This window comes from Spermophilus citellus, assembly GCF_964194105.1.
Source record: "Spermophilus citellus genome assembly, chromosome: 1".
Lineage (NCBI taxonomy): Eukaryota > Metazoa > Chordata > Mammalia > Rodentia > Sciuridae > Spermophilus > Spermophilus citellus.
In genome coordinates this window covers 124,574,663-124,599,631 of record NC_138182.1, presented here as the reverse complement: position 1 = coordinate 124,599,631, position 24,969 = coordinate 124,574,663, and the positions used below count along the sequence as shown (strand labels likewise).

At 47.2% G+C, this 24,969-nt stretch overlaps 1 protein-coding gene across 1 annotated transcript in view; it reads left to right on the top strand.

Moving 5' to 3' along the window:
* Window positions 1–24,969, top strand: part of DOCK2 (dedicator of cytokinesis 2) — a 400,926-nt gene that overhangs the window by 90,905 nt on the left and 285,052 nt on the right. Inside the window, exons 23-25 of the mRNA XM_081269393.1 lie at window positions 2,045–2,153; window positions 12,383–12,453; window positions 14,175–14,281. Coding sequence (XP_081125519.1) covers window positions 2,045–2,153; window positions 12,383–12,453; window positions 14,175–14,281 — 287 coding nt within the window. The remainder of the gene's footprint in view (window positions 1–2,044; window positions 2,154–12,382; window positions 12,454–14,174; window positions 14,282–24,969) is intronic.

The window sequence follows — 24,969 nt, the reverse complement described above, 5'->3', positions numbered from 1 at the left end:
ACGGCCATGGTGCTGGCATTGACTTGGCTCTGCTGATGGCATGACGCTGGAGCACAGGTGAGAGGGAGAGTTCATATGAGACAAGAAGCCAGAACATAGCTGGGTCCATTACTGGTTCTCTTAAGAGAGCTACCTTAATCACTACCAAGAGTGCATTCCAGTGACCTACTGACCTTGCAGTAGGTCCCACCTCTCATATGTCCCACCACCTCTCACATAACCACATGGGTCCAACCTTCCAACTTGAATCCTTGGGGGATGAATCCTATCCAGACCAGAGCAGGTGGGATTGAGCAGGTTTCAAGCTCATGAGAATTTCCTGTGTTCTTACCTGTGGAGTGGGGATGACAGCAGGGAAAGTCCTCTCGCAGTTGGCAGCAGGACAGCAGCTAGTGCTCCCTGGGGCCTAGCTCTGTGCTCAGTCAGCCACTGTGCAGTCCTCTGCCAGTCCTGTGGCTGCTGACACCACAGGTGGGAAACTGAGGCATAGGAAATTGAGAGAGGTGGTGGACATGGAGCACTGGGCTCCAGAGCCGGACGTCCACGCTTGCATCCTGACTCTGATTCTGGCTGGGGGGCCAGGCCCTGCTGCTGAAGCAGCAAGTGGGCAGGATGATGGGGCTGCTTGGTGGCAGGGCTGTGAGGAGGGGGATGGCCTAATGGAATCCCAGGGTGCTGGGCACAGTTGCTCTCCATGACGTTTGCGGTTGTTGACAAGGTGCCCCGTTCCTGCAGGGCAGTGGGGGTCTGCACCCAGAGCTGACTTTCCCTGTAGTCCACACTCTACAGTAGGTATCTGTGGCCCCAGAAGAAGGTCCAGAAATGAGTGGTGTGAAGAGGAGCAGAGAGAGAGAGAAGGGAGCCTTGGAGAAGAGAATGAAGATGCCCAAGGCACAGGGCCTCTCTGTGACCTTGACCTAGATTCCTAGAAGGTCAATGGCAATTGCCAGCTCTCTGGAACTGGCAACCAGCTCTGGCTTCCCATTAGCTTCCTACTCCAGGAGGACTTTTGAGATGGCCAGTTAGGAAAAAAGAGAGAAAGAGAAAGAGAAAGTGGCTGGCGATGAAGTCGCCGATTCCCACAGAAGACACAATTAGAGCCAGGAAACAGAGGGGAGAGGGGTGGGGCGGGCATTGTGCAGAGATGGCAGCGAGGTGGCCGTGCTGGTTCAGCTCTGGGCTTCAAGAAGCAGACACACCTGTTAAGCCTGTCAGTGCTTTATCTGAGCAAAGCACCTTTACCAAAGCCCAGGCGCCGACAAGTTTTTGACATGTCAGGCTGTGACAAGAGAGACTCTGAGCCGGTGACAGGTAAAGCTTGTTTGGAGAAGCCCCGGGCTGAACAATACTCCTGAGGCGGGGGATGGGTGGTGAGACTTGGGGACCTGATTCTCTAGGAGAGGATGGCTTCCAGGCACCATCACATGTGTACATCAGGAGGCACTGGAAACCTCTGGAAGGATGCACATCAAAATATTGACAGAGCTGACTTTTTTGCTTGGGTTAATGAGAATTCTCAGTTTCTAAACTATGCATTTCTGTTATGTTTTTTTTTTTTATAAAAATGTAGGATCTTTGTAATGAGAGGAGAAAGAGGCCAGAATAAGTGTCCTCCTGAAATAAGGGTACAGGAGGCCCCTGAGTAGATTGTGGGGCCTGCTGGCCATGCAGGCTGTGGCGAAGTGGGAGGGGTGGTGGATTTGAAAATATTCCTTCTTGATGTTTCCAGGGTACTCTGAACATCTGATGACCACAGCCTCTCCCCTCTGATTCTTGCAGAAGGGTGACCTTATCCATGTCCTCTTAGCTCAGCATTCCCTCCTCGGAGGCTCCTGTGTCCTGCCAGGTGGAGGGGTCCTGTTCGGTGGGAGGGTCCCCCTTGAGTGAATTCTGCATACAGCAGCACAGAACACCTCCTTTCCCTTGAAGTCTGCATCTCCTGACCCTTTTTCTTTTACATTTTAAATGAAGGTTGTAGCTGGCGCACTCTTTCAAAGATGTTGCCTGTTGGCTTGAGAAATAACCCAAATGTGTCTTCTTTCAGGCTTTATGAAGGCAAAGAACAGATGGAGTTTGAAGAATCCATGAGGCGGCTCTTTGAATCCATCAACAACCTGATGAAAAGTCAACATAAAACCACCATCCTTTTGCAGGTCGGTTCACACTACAAAAGAAAAAGAGAAATCTCTGTCTTTTCCCTTGGTCATCCAATAAATAACCACATGCGGAGATAATGACTTCTTTGGGGCTTAAATATGCAGCCTGGTGTTAATTGAAGGCTGGGCTGGCTGCATTGCTGATAGGGCTCCTGGGGCAGGAGGAAGCAGATGCCCTTTTTGTTTCCCATGACTGTAGCAGGGCCTCCTTTTAAAATAGCTCCCAAGCTTGTGTTATCTGGAGGGAAGTCAGTCAAACTTGGTCTGCTCTAGTGGGAGAACAGAAAGGTGGCAGTTTCCTATTAAGGTGGGGCTCCGACTTAATTCTCAATCCCCTTCAGGATTAAAGAGTCTGTTTTATAGACAAGGGGTAATTTGGAGAAATGGGATGTTGAATGTGGGGGTTCGGGATGCTCATCTGCAAACTGTGTACATCTCTGAGAAACCTTGAAGGCCTGCCCTGTGCTTGGGAAGCAGATGAATCTGAATGCAGAGGCTGTTTCAGGGGGACTTCCAAGAATCCACTCCTGAGCATTGGGCTGGGTGTCGAGGGCTGCCCAATGCCTCCTGATGGAAGGAACCCAGACACATTTATTTAATCAATGAGCTAATGCAGATTGTTGCTGCTCCTGGTTTTAAAAATCGACATTATCCTTTTAGTTGCTAATTTAAATATATATTATGCGGGGGATTGCCCAGCTCTGTTTAGAATGGATCAGGCAAGTGTTCAGCCAGAGTGGCGCTGAGGAGAGACGGAGGCAGAGTCTGTGTAGGGTGTGTGCTGCTGACGCTAAGGGCACCAAACTTTGTACATTAGAACCACCTGGGGATGTTTAATAAATTCTGATGCCTGGTTTCCACCACTAGCCTTGCTAATTTAATTGGTATGGAGTGCAACCAGGGCATGGGGACTTTCAAAAGCTCCCCAGGTTGTTCTAATGTGATGCAAAGTTGGGGAATTGCTTTGCTAAGTGCTTCTTTTGGTTTAACAAATAGTGGGAGCCTGTGTGTGGGGGGGGGGTGGTGGTAGGAGGGCTCTGTCTTGCTTATCACTGAATATCTAGAACAGTCCTAATATATAGCGGATGTTGAACATCTGTCAGGTGGATGGACACACAACCAGGGACAGTGATAAATGTCCATTCTGTACATGAGGGAGCTGAAGCTCAGCCCGTTGATAAAGCTTCCACAGGTCTCCACGCTGGGGAGTGGCAGGACCAGCATCCTGATCTCTTCCTGCCTGGCTCTGAGGACCACGCTGCAACCCATACTTTCTGCGATCTGTACACTGATCATTTTGCTCCTGCTGTGGACCTGGATGTCGCCCTGTGATGAATAGGGGCTGTGATCTTGCAGTTTCACTTTCCTTTCCCTCTTGCTGGTTTTTAAAGACATCTTCCTCACATTCCTAAAGCCCCGGTCATTCTTTGATCGAGGGCTAGCAGGGGCAGAGGCAGCATGGGGAAGCGTGGGAAGAGCCCGGCCTGTGTCCCCCTCTGCCCCCCTGTGCATCACTGAGGCAGCTGAGCTTCTGGAGAGGCGCTGTGAGGCGTTAGGATATGAACAGCGCAGTGGGAGAGGCTGTGGGCTGAGTCAGGCTCCAGGGAAGCAGCAGAAATGGCGGCCAACACTGTGGGGAGGAAAAGGAGCAAGGCCCAGAGAGGGGAGGCGGCGAAGGAGAGGTCAGAGCTGCCCTTGTGGCTCAGAATCCATTTCCCCGTGACGAACCACATGTGTTCTGGGGGAAGGGAAAGATGGAGGGAGTAAGAAGGTGGGAAAAGAAAGGCGGAGGAAGAAAGAAAGGGGGCAAGGACGAGTGGGGAGTGCTTGGGCAGTGCCCTGCAACGGCTGGGTGCACAGGAACGGGCTTCTCCGAGGGCTGAGTGGCCTTGTGCAGGTCATATAACTTCCCAGCGTCTCTGTCCCCTCGCCTGTGAAACCTCCCTGGGTGAGGATCCAGAACACTCTGCCAAGGGGCAAATCGTAAGACTGTGCCAGTGCCGAGGACTAACGTGATTGTTCCAGTGTGGGCACAAGGATCTTCTCACCCCGATCCTCATTGTCTGGGCAACTGTGTCAGGAGCCCCACTTTCTCCATGATTTGGGCCACATTATGCTAGTTTCCTCTTATGGATTCTACCCTAGAGCCTTGCAAAGGCGTTTTATCTCTTTTAAACTTGCTCTAAGGGCCAAATTTAGCTTCAGGGATTTACATAAAGCCAATGATGCTTTCCACCTATTTACATGGTTGTTGAAAAGTCATCAAAGAGGGATTTAAAGTCATATTCAAATTTGGAGAGCAAATTCAAGTTTGGAGAATAATGTGATGCTGTTTCGGGTGTGAGGAATGAGCTGAAGATTTAGAGAGGTCAAGGCCACGTGACGTCAGCAGAACCCAGGCCAGGAATCTTCTGTGGATTTTGGTGTTTGCCACAGGAGTCAGCTCCTGGGGGTGGGGGAGTCGGTTTATAACTTTGGGAAAGTCATTTCCGTTTTCTGGGCTTTGGTTTACCTTAAGATGGGAAGTCCAAAGTCGAATTTAGAGGACAAGAGGGATTGAAGAAGCAATGTAGTTAAGGCTTGGGAGACAGGGCTGGTGCGTAATATAGTTTAAATGATTTTTAGTAATTTATACCTATCCCTCCAACCTCTTCAGAGACTAAAAGACTCTGGGGGGTCTTTTACTAGAATGGAAGCTATTCGTGTTCTTAACCTTGTCACGTGAAGCCTAATAGTGTCAGTACATTCATTTATTCATTTAAAGAATAAACAAAACAAACCCAAATACACATTTCAAGGAGAACAGACTCACATGAAAGGACTATATGGGGAAGAAATGATGGCCAATTTTCACCTAGAGACACAGCATAAGGTGTCTGGAGGTTGAATTCTGAGTCTGCGAGGGGAACAGCGGGAGAGTGCTGTGATGTGTTAGTCCTGTCTGCCACAGGCATTGGGTGGGAGCGTAGAATAAGAATGCCCAGGGTCCATGTTCCTGGTGCAAACTGAGTATTTCCAGCAGGGTAGCAGCTTTGGAGAGAACCCTTTGCCATGTCTGTGTTAGTTCCAGCTCAGATCTATGCTTTGTGAGTTCTGGGACTTAAGAAAGTTATTCCCCATCTGAGAGGTTCATCTGGCTTCTGTGAAGTGCTTTCTGTGGCCTTCCTTACTGTTCTGAGTTGGCATGGCAGCAGCTCCCTCAAAACTGCTGGTTTAAATTTAAAGCCAGTGGTTCAAAAGGGCAGAAAAAGCAATAGAAAGGCCTTCTTACTCATCGAGGACCCACCTGAGACAGGCTCTGCATTGTTTTTAATTCTGCTAGAGATCTGCAGGAAATTGGTCCTCCATGTCCCTGAGAGGCTCACAAGATTAAATAACTCATTGCAAAGTACCCCTCTGCACAGTGGCAGAGCCAGGTCCCCTGACTCCAAAGTCAATGTCCTTCTCTACACCACAGGAATGCCTTAGGCCAGGGGTGTCTGTGTGCCATCCCCATGAGCATCATTGGTAAAACCAATAGCAGGTTGACAGGGCCAGCAGGAGACACTTGTGAACAGGATACAGCTCAAATGAGAGCAGAAGGCCCAGGGTGATGTCGCACACCAGCTAGCCCCTTGTCTTTGAGGTCTGTGCCGTCTCATAATGCCCCGGTGTGATGGTGTGATGGTACCAGTGGATGGAGCAGAACAGATGTGTTGGATGACATGTTCTCTTGGCCACTTGATCGCCACACATGCTGACAGACCCACTAGCATATGGAGGAGGGCAGGGGCCCTGTCTGTTGTAACCCCAGTGTCTGGAGCAGTGGTTGACACACAGTAAGTGCTCTATTATCCGTCGGCTGAATGAATGAAAGGATGAGAAGCAGCGTGGACCATTTCTGTTGCATTTTGTTCTGTTTTGTGTTTTATCGTTTATGACATGTCAAGCTACCGAGCTAAAGGCTTTACATAGATTGTTAGCTCATTTGATTTTTTTCTAACAAGCACCTTATAAAGCAAAGTCTCTTATCTCTGCTTTTCAGACGAGGCGAGGAGGCTTAGCGGTTGAGTGACTTAACCCTCGGAAACGCTGGCAGGTCTTGGATTTGAATCGAGGCTGTGAGAATCCGAAGACCGTTTCCTTAGTCACCACGAGGAATAGTGTAGTTTTATTAAAGACCCAGTCTTTGGGAAAAAGGCTGAAGGAGGGGAGCTAAATGACAGCAAAGATGGGCGGAGCTCGGGTCACAGTCACGAAGGCACCCCAAATCAGCAGGCTCCACCGCCCCTCCTTTTCTCTGTGAATCAGTGTAAATGTCCAAATGTCCAGACTGGGAGAAAAGCAGCCCATTCTTCTTTCTGTTGTTCTTTTTAGAGTGTATTTTGATGTATTAAATATACATAGATTATAACTTATTCTAATTAGGATCCTATCCTGTCGTTGAACGTGACTTCTCTGGTGGGTATTCATACATGATCAGGGGAGAATTGTGTCCAATTCAATCTACTGTCTTTCCCATTCCCATCTCCTCTCCCTTCCCTTCATTCCCCTTTGTCTAAGCCACTGAACTTCTAGTCTTCCCTTCTCTCCCCCTTGCTGTGTGTTAGCATCCACATATCAGAGGGAAATTCCTTTGGTCTTTTGGGACTGGCTAATTTCACTTAGCTGATAGTCTCCAGATCCATCCATTTACCAGCAAAACTCAGAAAGTCACTCATTTTTATGGCTAATATTCCATGGTGTGTATACACCACCTTTAAGTGGCCCATTTTTGAGAAGTGGTCCACAGGATGAACCCCAGGTGTAGGGAAATGCCATTCCATGTCCACAGCAGGTTGGTGGTGATTAGGAACCAGACCTCTAGTCTTGCACAGCCTGGATTCAGGTCCTAGGAATATAGGTGACGGGCGAGACTCCTGAGGCAAACTCCACTTTCTTGGGGAAACAGCCTCTCTGAGGAAATGCCCTCTTTGGTCCTGTTCTGGGGAACCCCTGTGACATTGTGGGTCCCATTCCCAAGGGCCTTGGCCCTCTAGCCTTTGACTAAAGTCAAAGTATGAACATCAGAGGTGTGAGAACGGAGTTTTGAATGCCCATGGCTCTTGAATGAGGAAGACGTCCAGCCTTCTCCCATGGCGCCATTTTAAGACATGTTCTTAAAGCTTACAAGAAGGCTGTCTGCTGGCACCCACCATGTTCATGATCATGCTTGCAGTGTGTGATTGTGTGTGTGTGTGTGTGTGTGTGTGAGAGAGAGAGAGAGAGAGAGAATCTGAAAACATTGAACAGATGGGTCCCTTTGAGTTCAAGGAGGTGGGTCTGCTGGTTTGGGGTTTGTTGTTTTTAAACAGTGACTGTTGCTAACAGCCCAGAGTACTCAGTTCTGGGTGAGATCCCTCTGGGCAGCAATGATTTCCATTGCTGGGACAAAGAACCGGAGAATAACAACCTGGAGGAAATCTGTTTTGGCTCATAGTTTCCGAAGTCTCAGTCCCTGCTCGGCTGATTCTTTTTTTTTTCTGGGCCAGTGTGAGGCAGAACATCATGGTGGCATAGTGTAGTGGGGCAAAGCTGCTCACTTCATGGAGGCCAGAGGCAGGGGAAGAGGGAAGGAGAGACACCACGGACAAAATAAACCCTTCAGATGCACGTTCCCCCATGAACACATGTAACTAGGCCACCTCCTGCAGTCTCTAGGCCCCAAAGTGCCTCCAGCCGGAGTTCAAGCCTTCAGCACAGGAGCCTTTGGGGTCATATCGGATCCCAAGTACGACAGCCCCCTTGTCTTCTTTCTGGGCCAGTCAACCCTGTCACCGAGTTTGGGTCTTGCTCTATTCTTGAGGACTGTAGCTAGCCTTCAACAGGAGGTTCCAGAGTTGGTGATTAATCTAGGAAATTATCTGCCCCCCCCCCATGACTGCCTAATTTCTGATCTAGCGAGTGTTTTCCTTGTGACCGGTCTTGCAACCTGCTAGATATGTGAGGAGGGATGTCAGGAAACTGTATTTTCTTTTCAAAAAAGGGGGCTCTTCATTCTCTTCTTTTCCCAAGTTAGCCTTCTTTCTCCAACTGAAACCTCCCCCTTGCCCAGAAGAAACACCTTTCCCAAAACACCATGGCCATCTGCAGAGCAGAGTATGCTGGGTAGGAGCCAGCTGGGCCATTGGGGGATGTCCACGCTGTGCTGCTTACTAGCTGCTTGGCTCTGGCAAGTGATGGACCTCTCTGTGCCAGTGTTTCTCTTTGGTGAAATGGAATGGCAGTATCTACTCGTGCAACAGTCATAGCATTAAGTGAGATCAGGAATGTAAAGTGTTTGGCACATATAATGTTTCCAATAATAGTCCCAATGTTAAAGCCCTATGATTAATAGTGTATTTTATCTGTGTATGCACATATGTATTGCATCTGTGCATATATGTGTGTGTTTGCTTTAAATATTTTATACACTATGGAATATACACTATTGTTTTATGCATAACAGTATTAATGATGAGAGTAGCAGTCATCTCGACAGTGAAGCTGAGCAGTTCCTAGGAGTCCAATAGATCTGGAAAACCAACCTGTTCCTAGTTCCCAGGCCTCAGAAACATGCAGCAGATAGAGGTCCCCAGTGAACCATAAGCTGAGCTGTCCCCTCTGGGAGTGCAGGGTTGTGCACCTGCTGTCACCTGCTCAGGTGTGTCAGGGGAAGAGCGTGGCCAGAGCCTTGTGGCCAGTGCTGGCTGTGACAACAGTCTTGGCCAAGTTCCTAAGTCATAGATAGGCTGTCCCTACCTGAAGAGAGAGCCATGGGCCTGCCAGCTCTCTGTGGGGCCTCGTGGGCCAGATGAACATTAACTCTTCTCCTGTGGTGTTGATAACACCCTATGTCTCCGGTGACAGCTACTCAGTTGTTCGACTTAATTACCAGCCTAGAGCAGGAGGTTGGGAAGATGGGCTCCTTCTGAAGCCGCCTTCTCCCTGCCCAGCTCCTCTGCACTAACAGCTGCTGTGTACATGCAGGCGTCTGTCTGGAACCCTGGGGACTGTGATGCTGTGGTGTCACTCCCCAGCCCAGGAACAAGAAGCAGCTCTTGAACACCAGCAGCCTGCTGCAGACACTGAGCCCTGGCTTCCCCCAATTTGCCCAGGGGTTGTTCTTTTGTTGTCTCATTTGGTCTTAATTACGATAATTCACATTATACTTTGTGGAGGCACCGTGGACCAAGAGCAGGAGGGGTGATGTAATGTTTAGGGATGGATGCACTTGCCTTGGGGAGGACCAGGCATTACGATAGGCATATGACACTCTCATCTATATCATTCTTGTTACCGTACCTGACGGTGCAGCACACAGGGTTGGGAAATGGGGCTGTGCTGTGTGCATACGGGGCCTGGGTGGGGAGTTGGCTTCACACCCGTGTTCCTGTAGGCTAAGAATGGATGAAGAAATGGTGACAGCTACTGGACTGGCCCTTCTCAGATCACATGGATCTCTAGACTCTACAGGTGGGGAGAAATGCAGCCCACAGATGCATTTGAGTTTGCCAGCACAGCATTTGAACAATTGAACAACTCATTCTTAGAGAGAGTGTGGGTTCCAGTGCCTCATCACTTCCAGCTGCTCCAGACACATCTCATGTCATTTTTTCCCCTCCTATTTGCCCAGTCCTGAAGGCAGTGGACTTTGCTACATCTGTTTGGTGTTTCCTGATGACTTTTACCAACTAGGTTGGTTGCAGTATACTGTATAGTAACAGCCTATAGAAATGTCATAATGCATCCCAGCATATTAAATTCCTGAAAAGTTATGCAGCTTATTAAAAAAACTCACTGTTTACCTTTGCTTAAGTTAATATTTTCCAAAATTATTTGATTGTGAACCCCTTTTCCCTGAAGCATACCTAAGCCCATCTTACGGGACCAGAGTGGCCAATAGAATATTGTTTTAGAAACACCAGCCTGTTTTCTCTTGTCATCTAGATTTGAAGGCGTAAGGAATAGATCTCTAGGCACAAAATCCAATAACTATAAAGAAAAAGCCTGACAAATTTGACAACATGCAAATTAAAATCTTATTGTGCAAGGGAAGATATGATAAACAAAGCTAAAAGATAAGCAACGAACAATAGAAAAGCAAGAGGAAATTCTTGCAAAAGTGATACCACAAAAGAGTTAATATTAATAATGCCTAGAGAATTCTGCAAACTAATAAGAGAAGAATCCCCCAAAAAGAAGGATGGAAGAAGGATATGAACAAGCAACTTAATAACTACAAGTATTCAGTAAGTGTAGAAAAGATGCCCAACTGTGCTGCCAACCAAAGAGTTGCAAATTGTTCATCAGATTGACAAAAATTAAAAAGGTTATATATTCAGTGTTAGCAAGGTTGTGGGGGAAAAGACAGTCAGTAAAAAGAAATTGGCCACTGCTTCTTTCAAGGTAACTTGAGATCTACTGCAGTTCACATGTATCCATTTTGATGAACTAGTTCCTCTTTGAGCAATCCCCCCCTGTAGGGATTCTTACCAATACAAGGAGATCTATGTGTTAAATGTCATCTTACCACACATTGTATAATTAAGAAAAACTGAGAATAGCATGGAGCCCATCTGCAGGGGAAGGGTTGAAGGAGGTGTAGCATACCATTCAGGCACTTAGAATGCTGGCCAGAAATGAAGAGAGCATACGCCGTGATATGGCATGCCAAGGTCACAGTGGCACATGGCTATTTGCAGAAAGCAAGTTAAAGAGCTGTGTATTTGCATGCATGCATGTGTGTGCACGCACACACACACACACACACACACACACACAACACACACGTACACGTGCATGATCAAAATCTGGAAGGAAATTCCCCACACTGTTAACAGTGGTCTCTTCTGGGAAGGACAGATTGGGGCTGAGATGAAAATGTGGGGCTTCAGGGACGATTTTCACCCCCAAAACCTTATTTTATGTGATTTATTTTTTGTATATCAAATCCATGGTACTGATAGTATAAATCATAAACAACAAGGAGAAAAGGATGAAGGGGTAGAAAGAGCTGGCATTTGAGGAAGGGGGTCATGCAGCTTCAGGGTTCCAAGGAGTGGATCTCGGAGCAGCCTGCCTGAATTTGAATCCTGGCTGACACTTGCCAACTTTTTGACCTTGGGTTAGTTACTGAATCTTAATGCGACTGAGCTTCCTTATCTATGGAAATAATATCTCCCTTGCAGGGCTGTAATTAAGAAGCTAATATATTCACAGCGTTCAGCACAGCGTCTGCCCCATTGTAAATTCTCAGAGAAGAGTCATCATCATTATTTAAATAAGACACTTATTTGTGTATGGCTAGGAGTAAGATTTTCTTTAAGAAAGTAATTTTCATGATTTTTATTTGGGTCTGATTGCCAAAGGATGATAATACTGATAACAGAAGACCTACAGCATAGAAAATAAAAGAATAAAAAATGCATACTTCCATTTGATTCTGAGACATTATTTCCATCCATGTGACCTGCAAGTCCCTCTGCTGAACTTAGAGTCTGTCTGGTTGCCTGGCAAATGGTGCTGCTGTGCTGGGGGTGGGTGTGGCTCACATCTCTGGATGTGCATTTATTACCTGGAAGGAAAGTAACAACCCAGCACAGTTGCAGCTTTTTTAGCCGAGCTGTAGCCCAATGCTTGCCCGCTATCATTTACATTCCCACTATTTTTTGCTCATTAAACAGACCATGGAGAGAAAATATAAATAACTCAGTCCAAGCCATTCTTGCCACCAGCAAATCAATTCAAGCACACTATCTTCTAAGAAGAATAAAAATGACCATTTATTGAACATGTAAAATATGCAAGAGGTTCTGCTAGATGCCTCATGCACATTCTTTTCTATTCTTCACAATCCTGCAAAATAAATATCACTTTTCCTCTTTTAAAGACATGGACTCTGACAATCAGAGAGGTTAAGTGTTTTGTCCAAAGCCACATGGCTAAGATGGTGTGCAAATAGAATTTGACCCCAGATCTGCATCACTTCCAAGTCTATGATGGTTCAACTGTATGATGGCAGCATCTTAGACAGAAGCAGGACCTCTCTTTTATGTGCAGAAAAGTGCAGGCCTGGGTTTCAATCCACCCACAGCCTCGCATCATGTGGCAGGTCCTGGGTGCAGGGTCTTTCAACTCTGATAGGTGTTGTGTCGTAGAGCATCCTCCTCACCCTCCCTGAATTGCTAGATGTGGCCTCACTCATGTTTATTTCATGTTCTACCCAGGTGGCGGCTTTGAAATACATCCCATCTGTCCTCCACGATGTTGAAACGGTCTTTGATGCAAAGTTACTCAGGTGAGAGCCTATGATGTACTTTCCCTGGTTCTGCTGTCAGCCAGGAATTCAAAGGGAAAGGAGGGCTCTTGTGGGGAGTTCCAGACGGGCGCTCAGTTCAGGGACAGGGTAACCACGAGGCAGGCCTGGGGACTCCTACATGGGAATATTTACCTTTTAGTTTTGTTGTGTCAGACTTTGATGAAAACCATAAGCATCCCTGTGAAGCTACAGAAGGTAAACACATAGAGTAAGAGATGTTTGTTTGGGGCAAATGTTTCAATTGGACCTGGGCTTGAAGGTTGCTCAGGTTCTAGTCTTTGCCTCCTAAGCCCTATAGTGGCAAGGGGAGGACACCTTAAGGACACAGGGCAGACAATGGAGTTGGGCTCCCTTGTGCTTCTGCTTTTTAACTCCATTGATCTCTTGGATAGCCCATAATTTTAATGTGATTACACTGGTGAAATAGGGGCCTTTGGATCTGATATACCCTCATCTTTTTTTCTTGTCCTTAAATTTGCTTGAGTTCCTAGATAACAGGAGATGTTTTAAAAAAAAAAAACACCTTTTTATGTTTAAATACTTTTCTGTTTGAAGATGGTACACAGAGTTCCCACATGCCCTTCCCTGCTGTCCACAAGGCTCATGTTTGCATAACTGCCACCCATGGATTGAAATTGAGAAATCGTCCTTGGTGCAGCTTTTATAACTATACTCCAATATTCACTTGATATCATTGAGCTCCAATTTTTTCACAGATGTCCCTTTTTTGTTCACGTAAGATCTTTTGCCGGCTCTTTCTTGTCCTTCAGCTTCAGGCTCAATGTTAACTTTTCAGAAAAGCTACTGCTGAATATTGTAAATCAATTAAATTCTCGCTGACCCCTAGCCCCTTGTTCTCTGACATAGCTTCCTATTTATCTCCTTTGTTGCATTGATCACAGCATGTTGCTTTGTTGGTGTCTGCGTTGTGTGTGCATCTCCACTGGAATGTAAGATCCATGCCAACTGGAACCAAGTCTGTTCCCATGACTCTCATTTCTCTGCATGTTGCCTGTCACAAACTAAGTAGATGCTTAATAAATACTTGAAAGGATGAATGAATACCATCATGTTGTTTTTTCTGGAAAGCTGACAGGGACTGTTATTCTGTTTTGAGATATTTTTATTTTTATCTGAAAAGAGCTATCTCCTTTTTGATGCCCCGAACTATCTGCAACCCACCAATTTTTCACAGATGTTCTTAAAGTTAAGGACCTTTTTTGATCCCAAGACGTATCATAAAGCATTTCCAAGCATAAGCCATTTATAAATAAAATGATATGCTAATGAAGTCAGCACTTGGTTTTCTTGTTGCTTTGACTCTCTAGCTGCCTGACCTTGGGAAAGTTAGTTGACCTTTTTAAAGCTTATTTTTCTCTCTTGTAACATTGGGATGAATATCCTATCCAACTATAGAGTTCCAAGGTTTAAATGGCAGTGCATGCAATGTACTGGGTATGCAGTAAGGACTCAGGGTTGATGGTGCCACTTTCAGATTTTTACATCTCTTCAAATGCTCTTAACACTCAACACCAACCACAGCTGATGCATCTTTGCTGGAGGCTTGCTGTGCCCCTGAGCTCTGTCAGGAACTGAGGGTCTGAGGGGAGCAGAAGTGACCCTGGCACCCCAGGAGGCTCTGTCAGTGCTGGGGGGCAGGTCGCTGGGTCTAATTTGCTCTCCCTGACTCCCATTTCCAGCCAGCTCCTCTATGAGTTCTACACCTGCATCCCCCCTGTGAAACTGCAGAAGCAGAAAGTTCAATCCATGAAGGAGATCGTCCAAAGCAATCTCTTTAAAAAGCAAGGTGAGTGCAAGGCGTCCGGGTTGGGTGAGTCCTCTTTTGGAACCTGGCAGGAGAGGGCGACCTGTCTGGACACAAAACATCTCTTTCCTCACTGCTCCCTTAGTCCACATGAGGGTGCGAAGTGGAGAGTGGCTGCCAGCTCAGATTTCAGAAGCTAAACTGATTTGAGGGATTCTTAGGTTGCAGTGTTTATTTTTCTTGAGAAAAAGTAATGGGTCAGGAAGTTTGGAGACGTGTATATACCTTAGGTCACTGTGGTATGAGAAGATTTCTCTCTGCACGATTTACTATTGCTGTCTGTAACCTGAAGGGAGGTGGGCGGGTTCCTTTTAATAGAACTGATCTTTGGGAAGTTCTCAAAACTTCAAGGATGTAGGAATAATCTGGAAACATTGTTAAAATGTGGATTCCTGGGGCCCAGCTCAGAGATTCTGATTGAGTAGGATTTGTAGGGTCTCTCTTTTTTTTTTTAGCTTTTTAAAAATGTAAATTATTCTTGAATAGGTAATACATTTATATGGATCTAAATGCAAAGATATGAAAAGGTGCCTTTGGACCTGTGTGTGACCACTCCAGGGCCTTCTCCAGAGGAAGCCAGTCTTCCCAGCCTCTATGTTTGCTTCTGTAACCCTCCTTGGATATATAATCAAAGAGATGGGCTATATTTTCTCTCTTGGCTTTTTATTATTATCGCTCAAAGGAAGGTAATTCCTCTGAACTTTGACTAATTTCACTTAATGGCATCTTTTGGAGATTAGGGAATGACAGGATTTAAACAAAGTGGCTGTCCCTTTAAACTGGTAGCCTGAGTCCTCTGACAAGCATCCTATTGTCAAGAGACTAGGGGTTCTTGTTTCTGAGGCCAGTGAACTAGATGTCCAGAGCTCCTCCAGATGTGATGGGGGCGGGGGTCCAGAAGTTCATTTTCACCCCCTGGCTCCTTTCTGACAGCAGTCTGCATTCCTGGATCATGCAAAACGGAGCATGCCCTTTGCCCCTCTTTGCTTACCTGTTCAGAACCTCACATTCCTCTCCCCTCTAGAAGGGTGAAAGGATGACTTTGGAGGTCAGCACTGTTTTTTTTTTGGACCCTAAGACCAGGCCTTTCCAATTTTAAATTCCTCTGTCCACACTGAAGTCAATAATAAAATGAGACACAAACTGAGAAACTGGGGTCTTAGAATCCAGAGGCTCTGCCTGGCCCAACTGGAATTTATTCAGGGAGTGAAGCTGGAATATTTATGTAAAGTGCCTGGTAATCACAGAGACATTCAGAAACCACTTCACTATAAAGGTGTTTTTCTTGCCCAGTCTTGGTTAGCATGGTGCATCCTAAATTGCTGTCTGGATCCTGTCCTGGGGTTAGGGTAGGAGAGAGACACACGGGGAAGGCAGGTATTCCTGTGATTTTCATATTCATGTGTGTGGCTTCCTGACCATTTAGGTATGAGAACATTTTAATCCAACACGTATGTGGTTGGTTTGTGCAGGGTGGCTTGAGCAAAGTGATGAGACTGACCTTGGTAAGCCCAGCTGCCCATTTTCCATCACTGCTGCTTCATAAAGTGAGACGTTTGTGTTTGTAAGGTTCTGATTTCCACATCCAGGTGAACGTCCCCTCACTCCGAAGGCCCTCAAACATGCCTGCCTTTTCCTGCTCTGGCAGCCCCTGCTGGGATTTTGGGTGGCGTCACCATTGAAACAAATCGAGTCCAGTCCTAGGGACGTAACAAGGACACCTGCAGCTACACATGGCATTGCGCAGGCGGCAGGGGGCTGGCTAGTTGGCTCTCCTTCATTGTTCTGAGCTGCCATTATTATCAGGGGCCCTGCTTAGCATGGAGGCCAGATGGAGAGTGAGCACGGCCCAGACTGGGCATGTGTGTCAATCCCAGCCTGTGGAAGTACGAGTAATCCCTCTCCTGGAGCCCCCTCTCCTGGGCTGCAAGGGGCCCCTCAAGGGCTAGCAGGGTCACAGGGCAGCTGGCCAGCTGCTGCTTCCCAGTCCTGCTGTGCGACAGCTTTAGATTCTGTAAAAACCCTCTGATTAATATTAACCGACAGGAGGCCAGCCCTATTGTTGTTCACAGTGACAAAGGCAATGTAAAATTTCTACCTCCAAATAGATCCAGAGACTAGGAACAGGCAAACAAAGTACCCTTGGGTCCCTGCTTTCCAGAGGACACAGAGCATCATGCGTCTACCCGTCCCTGGCCTGGAGGGCAGTGGGCTCTTGGGCTCCGCTGTCCCACTCTTTATTTGCTAAGTGAACCCTTTACTGAATTGCCCCACAGGGAAGCTTCTGCTCCTCCCCTTTCTGAAGGGCTCAATTCCAGATGGACAGGCTGAGTTCATGGACACCTGCTGGTGTCCACTGTTTGGGGGCGAGTGTCTACCCTCATACCCTTCACCAAGGTGAGCTTGGTCCCTCTGGCCAAACTCAAGCTGTCATGAATGCCTCCTGTTATTCTCCTGTGAAGCACCCTGTGCCTCAGGACGGATCTACTTTGGGCTACTCTCATGTAAGTGCCAGATGTGCAAGCTCCTGGAGCCTTGTCGGAGGTGTTGGCTTGTACTCACAACCCTCAGCATTTGTGTGGACGTCCAGCAGAGGGGCCGGGAGGCTTGTAAGCACTCTGTCAGATTTTGGCAGGCTACCTTATTAACCTCTCTTTGGGAGGATCCCCCCACAGAGGGGCTCAGGGTTTACTGGATAGGAGCACTGGCACTTGGGTCATTTAATTTAATTTAATTCCTGGATCAGTCCCTTATCAGCTGTGTCACCATGGATGACTTTAGAATTTTTTTTAGTTGTAGATGAACACAATACCTTTATTTTGTTTATTTATTTTTATGTGGTGCTGAGGATCGAACCCAGACCCTCGTGTGAAGTGAGCGTTCTATTGCTGAGCCACAACTCCAGCCCCCATGGATGATTTTTTAACCTCTCTGATCCTCAGTAAGCTCATCTGTAAAATGGGAATATTAAAATAGTGTCTGCCTTAGAAGGTGGTTCTCTAGGCTAGTGAGATGTATGAGGCATTTAAAGCACTTAGTGCAACATCACTTTCAGCGCAATGTTCTGTACAGAGTGATGACTTTCACTGTTCATGGTGCAGATTTTCCCTCCTGCAGTCTCTCAGCCACTATCCTGACCTTTAGATTCCTTGTGATAAGCGAGTCTCTTCCTGTTGCATAGCTGCACTTCACCCTAAGCCCGGACTCCCGTTGCCCTGGAAGCCACATGTTTTTCCTCGGGGGGGGTCTGGAGCACCTGGGACTTGATGAATGAAAGGGCCTGGGTCTGTAAGTTCTTCCCATTTTTGTTCCACTTCCCCAGAGCATTTTTGCAAAAGGTAGGTGTTTGGTATTTCTAGAAGGAGGCTGGGCAGGAGAGGGTTGGTGGCCTCTCCCTTCACTGTTCACGTTGCTCCAGGCCTTACCATACTCATGTGGTCCTGGACACTTGCCAGCCATCCTCTCTGGTGGTTTGGCCCTTGGGACTCTTTAAAGAATGGAGGCAGCCAGCCTCACTGGCCTCCACTGTTCTTTGCCCTGCAATCTTAAGTCAGCTACCCAATCCTAGAGCATCTTCATGTCCTCACCTGTAATATGGGCACAGCCACAGGCTGGATTGCTGGATCGCCTTGCAGGCCCGATGGTATGATGTGGCTTATTAGCACACACCATGAAGAAGTGAGTGAGGAGTAGCCAGTGATAGTGGCTCCACACAGGATGGCTTCCTTGTGCGAATGACCTCAGAGTTCAGCAGGAAGAGAACTGAGAATCTATAGGGATTAATCTCTGTCCTCTCCAACACAAACTCAGACATGCCCGGTGGCTCTGAGGGGAGCAGGGAAGACTAGATATGCCCCCAGGAGGCTCCGAGAGGAGCCCGCGAGGAAACCAAGCCTGCTGCACTGTTGGAACAGATTTGTCCCCACGAGAACCTCATCTCTAAGTAATGTTGTCTGTTTCGTCTGATGCTAATCAGATGCGCCATCTGGTTCAGTGTAAACTGCTTAGAATCCACACTGCTCACTTCTCTCCTCAACCTCCAAACAGAGGGAGGGGGAAAGCACACACGCGCAGGAGTGAGCTGGTGAGGATTTGGAAAGGCTTCCCATGTTGATTTCCAGCTACCAGGACTCCTCACTGGGGACTTTGCCGAGAGGCTGTGTGGGCAGCACACGTGCCTGAGCGTCCTCCACAGAGCTGCAGCTGCCTCCTCCTGCGTGCTCCTTGACCATGGCCTGCAGTATCTGCAGCAGCAGCGCCTCAAGTCACAGTTCATGGTGGCCAGGCAGCTGTGGGGGGAGGGGAGGCCGAGTGTGCCCAGTGCCATAAGGCCTTTATCTTTTCCAGTATTATTGCAGCATCAGGTTGGGAAAAGAGCAAAGTCCCCTGACTCTAGTGATGGCTTTGCTTGGTGAGCTTTTATAATGTCACTGAGCCTTGGGTTCTGTGTCTGAAATATGAACAGGAATGTCACCATGAGAATAAGGGAGACTTTTTTATTCAGAACATCCTTCTTTCTGATCCTGACCTGGTCACTAATTAGCTGTGTTCCTTTAAACAAGTAACCTCTCTCAGCTTCAGTTTCTTTAGCTACACAACTGTGATTAACTTATGCAGAACAACCAGCAGGAAGCCTGAGATGTACTAGCTGCCCATGGAAAAGTGTCGGTCACAATAGCAACCACAGCAAAATAATGACATCAACAGTATCTTTAAAGAACAGACATGTTTATTTAAGTGACAACTCTGTAACAGATGCTGTATGGCACATGCATATGTTATATTCTTACAACAACCCCTATCTTATTATAATTGGGGAAACTGAGGTCTAGGAAGTTTAGTAACTTGTATCCCCATCAGACCAAAGGCTATACGATGTGTTACGTTATTAGCATAATGATTCTGCAGTGACAGATCAGTGGGTTTTTATAGCAGATTCTCAGTGGGTTTAACAGTGTAAAGGTTTTTGTTCCTGTGCAAAGTCTGGCAAAGGTCATGTGCCTTTTGTCCTTTGTAAAGTTGTGCCAGCTGGTCCCCAAGGCCTCCCTGCCACTGGGGGAGGAGAGATGGCAGAGAGAGGCACTAAACCACCTGGGCCTGGAAGTGATGCCTATTGATTTCACCATGGCACATTGGCTGGGCCATGTCACCTGAATCCAGCCCAACTGTAAGGAATGCCCGGGAAATGTGACAATGGGCACTCTCTCTGCCTTTGGTAGCAAGGGTCAGAGCTGGATTCTGAGTATAAGTGATTTGAATAACAAAATCCACCTTTCCTCCACAACCCCAGGCTTTATTCTTATTAGGAATAAATAAGCATTTATTCCTTGGGACTTGGTTTTCTTTCATTCCCCACCACCCACACCTTCCCCAGTGCCGAGCAGCTGTCTCTGACAGGTGTGGCGGGGGCAGCAGGAAGAGGCCTCGCTGTTGGCTTCGCCCAGCTCAGTTTGCCTGAGCAGTCAGGGTGTCAGCAGGCTGCCGAGTCGGGATGTCGACATCAGGCTTGGCCACGAGACTGTTCTGCAGGAAGAGGCCACAGGAGAAGAGAGCCTCCACCCCTCAGGCCACGCGCCAGCCTTACAGCGGCCACCACCTCTCGCCTCACCTTACACAACTGGCACTGCCTGGAATTCCCTCCACTGCCTCTGCTCCATCCTGTCCCCAGGCACACCCTGCAAGGTCTCCCCCTCATTCCTGTGAGACCCACTGGGTCCAATCTGCAGCCACCCCGCTGGTGGCCCAGGCATTTCTGCTCAGACTCATTCAACACTTCTCTGCACCCCTGCTGTAAGTCAGGCCCTGGAAAGGAGCAGGGAGACAACTGTCCCAATTCTGCCCCCAGCTGTGTGTCCAAAGCAAGCGTAGTTTTGTGCTTCCAGTCTAGCTTTCTTCTAGGGTCTCCACCTCACTCTGTACTGTGGCCACTTAAGAATTTCATTTAGTGATGTCGTTTGGTTCTAGGTCTAACAAGTATTGGATTCGAAAGAGTTCCCTCCCTCTTTCCCAAATGGCTTCGGGGACCGTGTCCCAGAGACTCAAATAGGAAAGAGAAGAAAGATGCTGCTTTTGCTTTCTTCAATGTACCCCCTTGGGGATTTTGCTTGAGAGGGGATTTGGGGACACTTGTATCTTGTGGCTTTGGGTCTTGACACCAGGGAAAAGGGTGGCTGATCCATCCACTCCATCCTGTCTTCTTTCTTTCTGAGGGGGTCTCCCCTGCTTCCTTCCCTGGGTCCATAAAAATGGAATGGTATGTCAGGTGGCATAAAAGTAGAGAGTTTAATATATTCAAAATGGTTCCTGGGATTACAAACAGGACAAAGCAAGGTGTTTTACCTCTGGAAGAGGGATTTCTCCAACCTTGATGCACCTGGGGAGTGGGTTCAAGCCCTGGAATCCTGGATCCTACACCAGAGATTGCAACTCTGGAGAGGGGGAGGGACCAAATGGTGTCAGCCGTCCCACAGGTGCAGAGGCAGGTGGCCCTGACTGACCCCTCTTCAGGCTGAAGCACAGCTCCAGAGCTGGAGACGGGGAAGGAGGGCAGCGTGGGCAGAGAGAAAGGCTTCCTCAGGGCACGGGTGGGGGCGGCCTGCACCCAGACCCCGCCTCCCTAGCATTCTCGTTCATGCCACTCTGGGGCTGACACGGGCGGCCAGCTCTTAAGGGTCTGGGAGGTACCTGATTTCTTTTTGTGCTCAGTCTGCTTAGGATTTGCCACCAGCTCTCAAACATTGGTCTGTCGACCTTGACAGTAAAACACACCATTATCAAATGATGAGTGTCCCTTAGAAAAAGGAAAGAAAGGACAGTTGTGACAAACTGGAGTGGGCACAGCCTTGATTAACTATACCTGTTGAGGGCCACAGCCGAATCGGGATGACGCATGGCATTTTTGCCAGAAGGGAGTGGTTGACAATTTTTCCAAAGAAGCAGTCAATTGGCTTGGTGTCGTGGCATTTCTGTATCCTCCTCCCTTCTGCTTGTGATGGTTGTTCAGCTAAAATTTGGGAGCCAACAGAGGTGAGGCAAAGAACATCACCCGCCCCCCACTGGCACCAAGGCCAAATTTGGGGGCCAACAGAGGTGAGGCAAAGAACCTCACCCCCCCACACTGGTGCATAGGCCTATCCACAAGTATGGCTGTATGCTGGACTGGTAGTCAGTGATGGGTAAGATCCAATTGCAGTGGTACCAACCTAAGACAGGAGGCTGATGCCTTGAGGTCAGCTCATCGGATGATGGGTAAGGACCATATGTAGTATTGTACAGCCTAATAGGCATGGTCCCTAAGCCACATGCTTGGTGTTTAATTAAACAGAAGGGGGGAGATGCTGAGAGCCATAGCCGAGTTGGAATGACGCATGGCATTTTTGCCAGAATGGAGTGGTTGAGAGGTGACCTAGCAAGCCATTGAGATGATGATGGTTATGTTAAGCTGTATATTCAATTGTATATTAGATCCCTACTGTCTGCCTCAGCCTGCTACTTTGGAGTTCTCCCAGGATTCCCGGAGAGTTCCCATTGGTTGGGGAAGTGCAGGAGGAGGGATTTCCAGAGGAGGGGTTTCCGGTTGGTGTGGTGTGTCCCGGGAGAAGGCCGAGTGCGTGGCGTTTGCAGGAGTTCGGAAATAAAGTTTGTTCCTGCTTCAGTGGCTTGTGATTTGTGCCCAGCCAGACTGCGGCATATACCTCCTCACTGATCTGCACAAGGCTACTTATATTATATATATATTTTATTTACTAATTTATTAACAAATTTAGTATCCACACACTCACTACCCAAAGTAGAAACTACAACGTCACCAGTCACCTCTGTGTAACCAGAGGACTCTGCCTTTTGCCATGGAGGGGACAGTATTCTGGAATCGTTTGTCCATCACTCTGCTGCTTTGTTTCTATGTGATTGGACGGCACATCTCCCTCATGTAGGACCAGTGTTTTAGTTATTTTGACTTTATAAAAAGGGGTTTGAACTATTGGTATTTGGGGGAGCTTTTTTCATTTATTATTCTACCGGGATTCATCCGTTTCACAGGTTGCTGGAGTTTGTTGTGTTGACACCGGTAGAAAATTCCGTTGTTTGAACAGATCATAGTTTATTTCTTTGTGCTTCCAATTTTAAGCATTTGGTTCAATTTTTTTTTCCATTGTAAGTGTGGCCAATAAGAACATTCTCGTCTGTTATAAATGTGCAGGAGTCTCTTTGGGGGCTGTAATTGCTCAGCTTTGCTTGGCAAAGGGGATCTGAATACTTGGCTTGAGAGAGAGTGCTAAACTATTTCCTGAAGGTGGCTATGCCAATTCTGTGTCCCCCCAGCTGTCCAGGAGATGTCCTGTGGGTGCACATTCTCTTCAACTTGGGTGTCACCCAATTCTTAGTTCTTGCCAGTAAGATGGGTTTAAACCGTGTCATCACGCTCTTGATGCACCCTCCCTTGACCACCAGTGACACTGAGAACCCTTTCTTATGCTTCTCTGCCACAGGCATGTCACTTCAGTGGCACATCTATGCTAGTGTGTCACTTCTGTGGCATGTTTATGTGTGTATGTCACTTCCGTAGCCATCTATGCAGGAATGTCATGCCTGTGGCATGTCCATATGTACCTGTCACTTCTGTAGCACATCTGTGTAACACATGTGGCATGACTTATGTGTATGTCACTTCTGAAGCACATCGATGTGGGCGTGTAACACCTGTGGCCTGTCTGTGGGTGCCTGTCACTTTTATGGCATGTCTATTCACATATTTTGCCCATTTTCCTCTTGAGTGAGTTGTATTTCTTTTACTAAGTTGCAGCATATTTTATGTATTCTTCATCCTCATATTTTGCTGATTTTGTGTATTGCAGATATCTTCTTCTAGTTACAGCTTGGCTTTCATTTTAAAGTGGGCTTTATGGATAGAAATTCTTTGAATAATATTAAATTTATCGATCATTTTAATGGCCAAGTCTTGGTGCATCTGGTTTAAGAAATCTTTCCGAATCCCAAAGTAAAAAATGTATTCACTTCTATGTTTGCTGAGAGTTTTATAATTTTATTTATGATACACAAATTCTTGATCCATCTCCAGAGCTTATGCTCTGTACCTGGGATGAGGTGGGGATCTGATTTGCTGGTGTGTTTTTTTTTTTCCTTTGACCATATGTTCTTCCCCAGCTTTTTCCCTTGGGCCATTTCTCCTTCTCACCATGCTGCAGTCCTTCTGCATTTCTGGGACAGCACTCATCCCAGGAGGCTGAGGGCAGGGAGGCCTGGCCTGATCCAATCCCTGGTCTATGGTATGTAAGTCCTTGGTGATGCACCCAGCCAAGGACTGAGGGTCAGCAAGATCAGGGCAAAGGGTGGCATCACCTCCTAAGCCATCTCCAAATTAGTCTCCAGTGTGATGTGACATCCTGGGAACTTTGCACCCAGACATGACACTTGGCCTTCCCTAGGCTCAGGCTTGCTCATTACAAAAAAAAAAAAAAAATATATATTATTCTTGTGGCAAGACTTCACTGGAGCCCAGGGGGCAGCTTCTTGCAGTGTCTCCCAGTGTTGATGAAGATCACCGAGCAGGCACCAGGACAGCCCCGGCCAACACAGCAGCTGTACTTGCATCCGCTACAGCGGTGGCCCTGTGTTCGTGGCGTGCACTTTAGATGTCAGCACTGGCTACACAAATGCACATAGCATCATGAGTGCACACTGTGCGATCTGGGGCAAGCCACCAGTCTTCCCTAGAGCACTCTAAATGATGAGGTTGAACACGCTTTTCCAGACAGAGGTCCTATGGCAAAAAATCTACCATCAAAAATAGCATCCTCCGATCCCAAGTGATAATACTTCTGAATTTGTTTCACCATTTAATGGCAAGAAATGGGGTCATTTTATAGAAGGTTTTGGAGTAGGGCGAAATCGTATCATGACTTCAAGTTCACACAGCCAGTTATTAGCACCGCCCTGCTCAACCCTGGACAAGTTCAAAGGATTGAAGTGCTGGAGCCAACTCTGTTTCTTCAGAAAAGTGCCATTGAGGCTCGAGGACTTAAGCTTCCGCTCACCAGGGCATTTAGAGCCATGGAGGTCTTCAAATGGGGAGGCCACTTTGCCCGTCTCCACTGCTGTACCACACGGCCGCAGCCAGCTCCACGCTGTCCTGTCCCTACTCTGGAGATCAGAGGCCCGGCCTCACATCTCTTCCCTTTCTGTGTGACTGATTGCAGGAGGCATTCCGAGAAGGAAACCTTCAGATCCAGAATCAGAGAAGACAGAGATTTAACAAGCTGCAGAACAAATCCGAGAAATTTATTAAAGTGTTCTTTTTTCCCCCCAGAACTTAAAAATATATATATTGGCATAAAATCAAAGGAAAGAAATCCTCCTTGAACTTCCAAAAGTACCTAGAATTGCTGCTTTTAATGACATTATAAAGTACAATAAATTGAGGAAGGAAAAAATCCCAGCCCACTTCTTTAACAGCTGCCTGAGCTACCTTTTCTATAGACATAGGACTGCTCCTGCATCTTTGAATCCATGTTCCACCCCATTCTTCGTATTAGCAGCAGCACATATAATTAGGGTCTTACATTTACCCTGTAAATTCTTATAAGGTTCTATGCTTACTCCATTTTTTTTATTGTTTTCCCCATGAAATTATAAGCATGGCTATTTTGAAT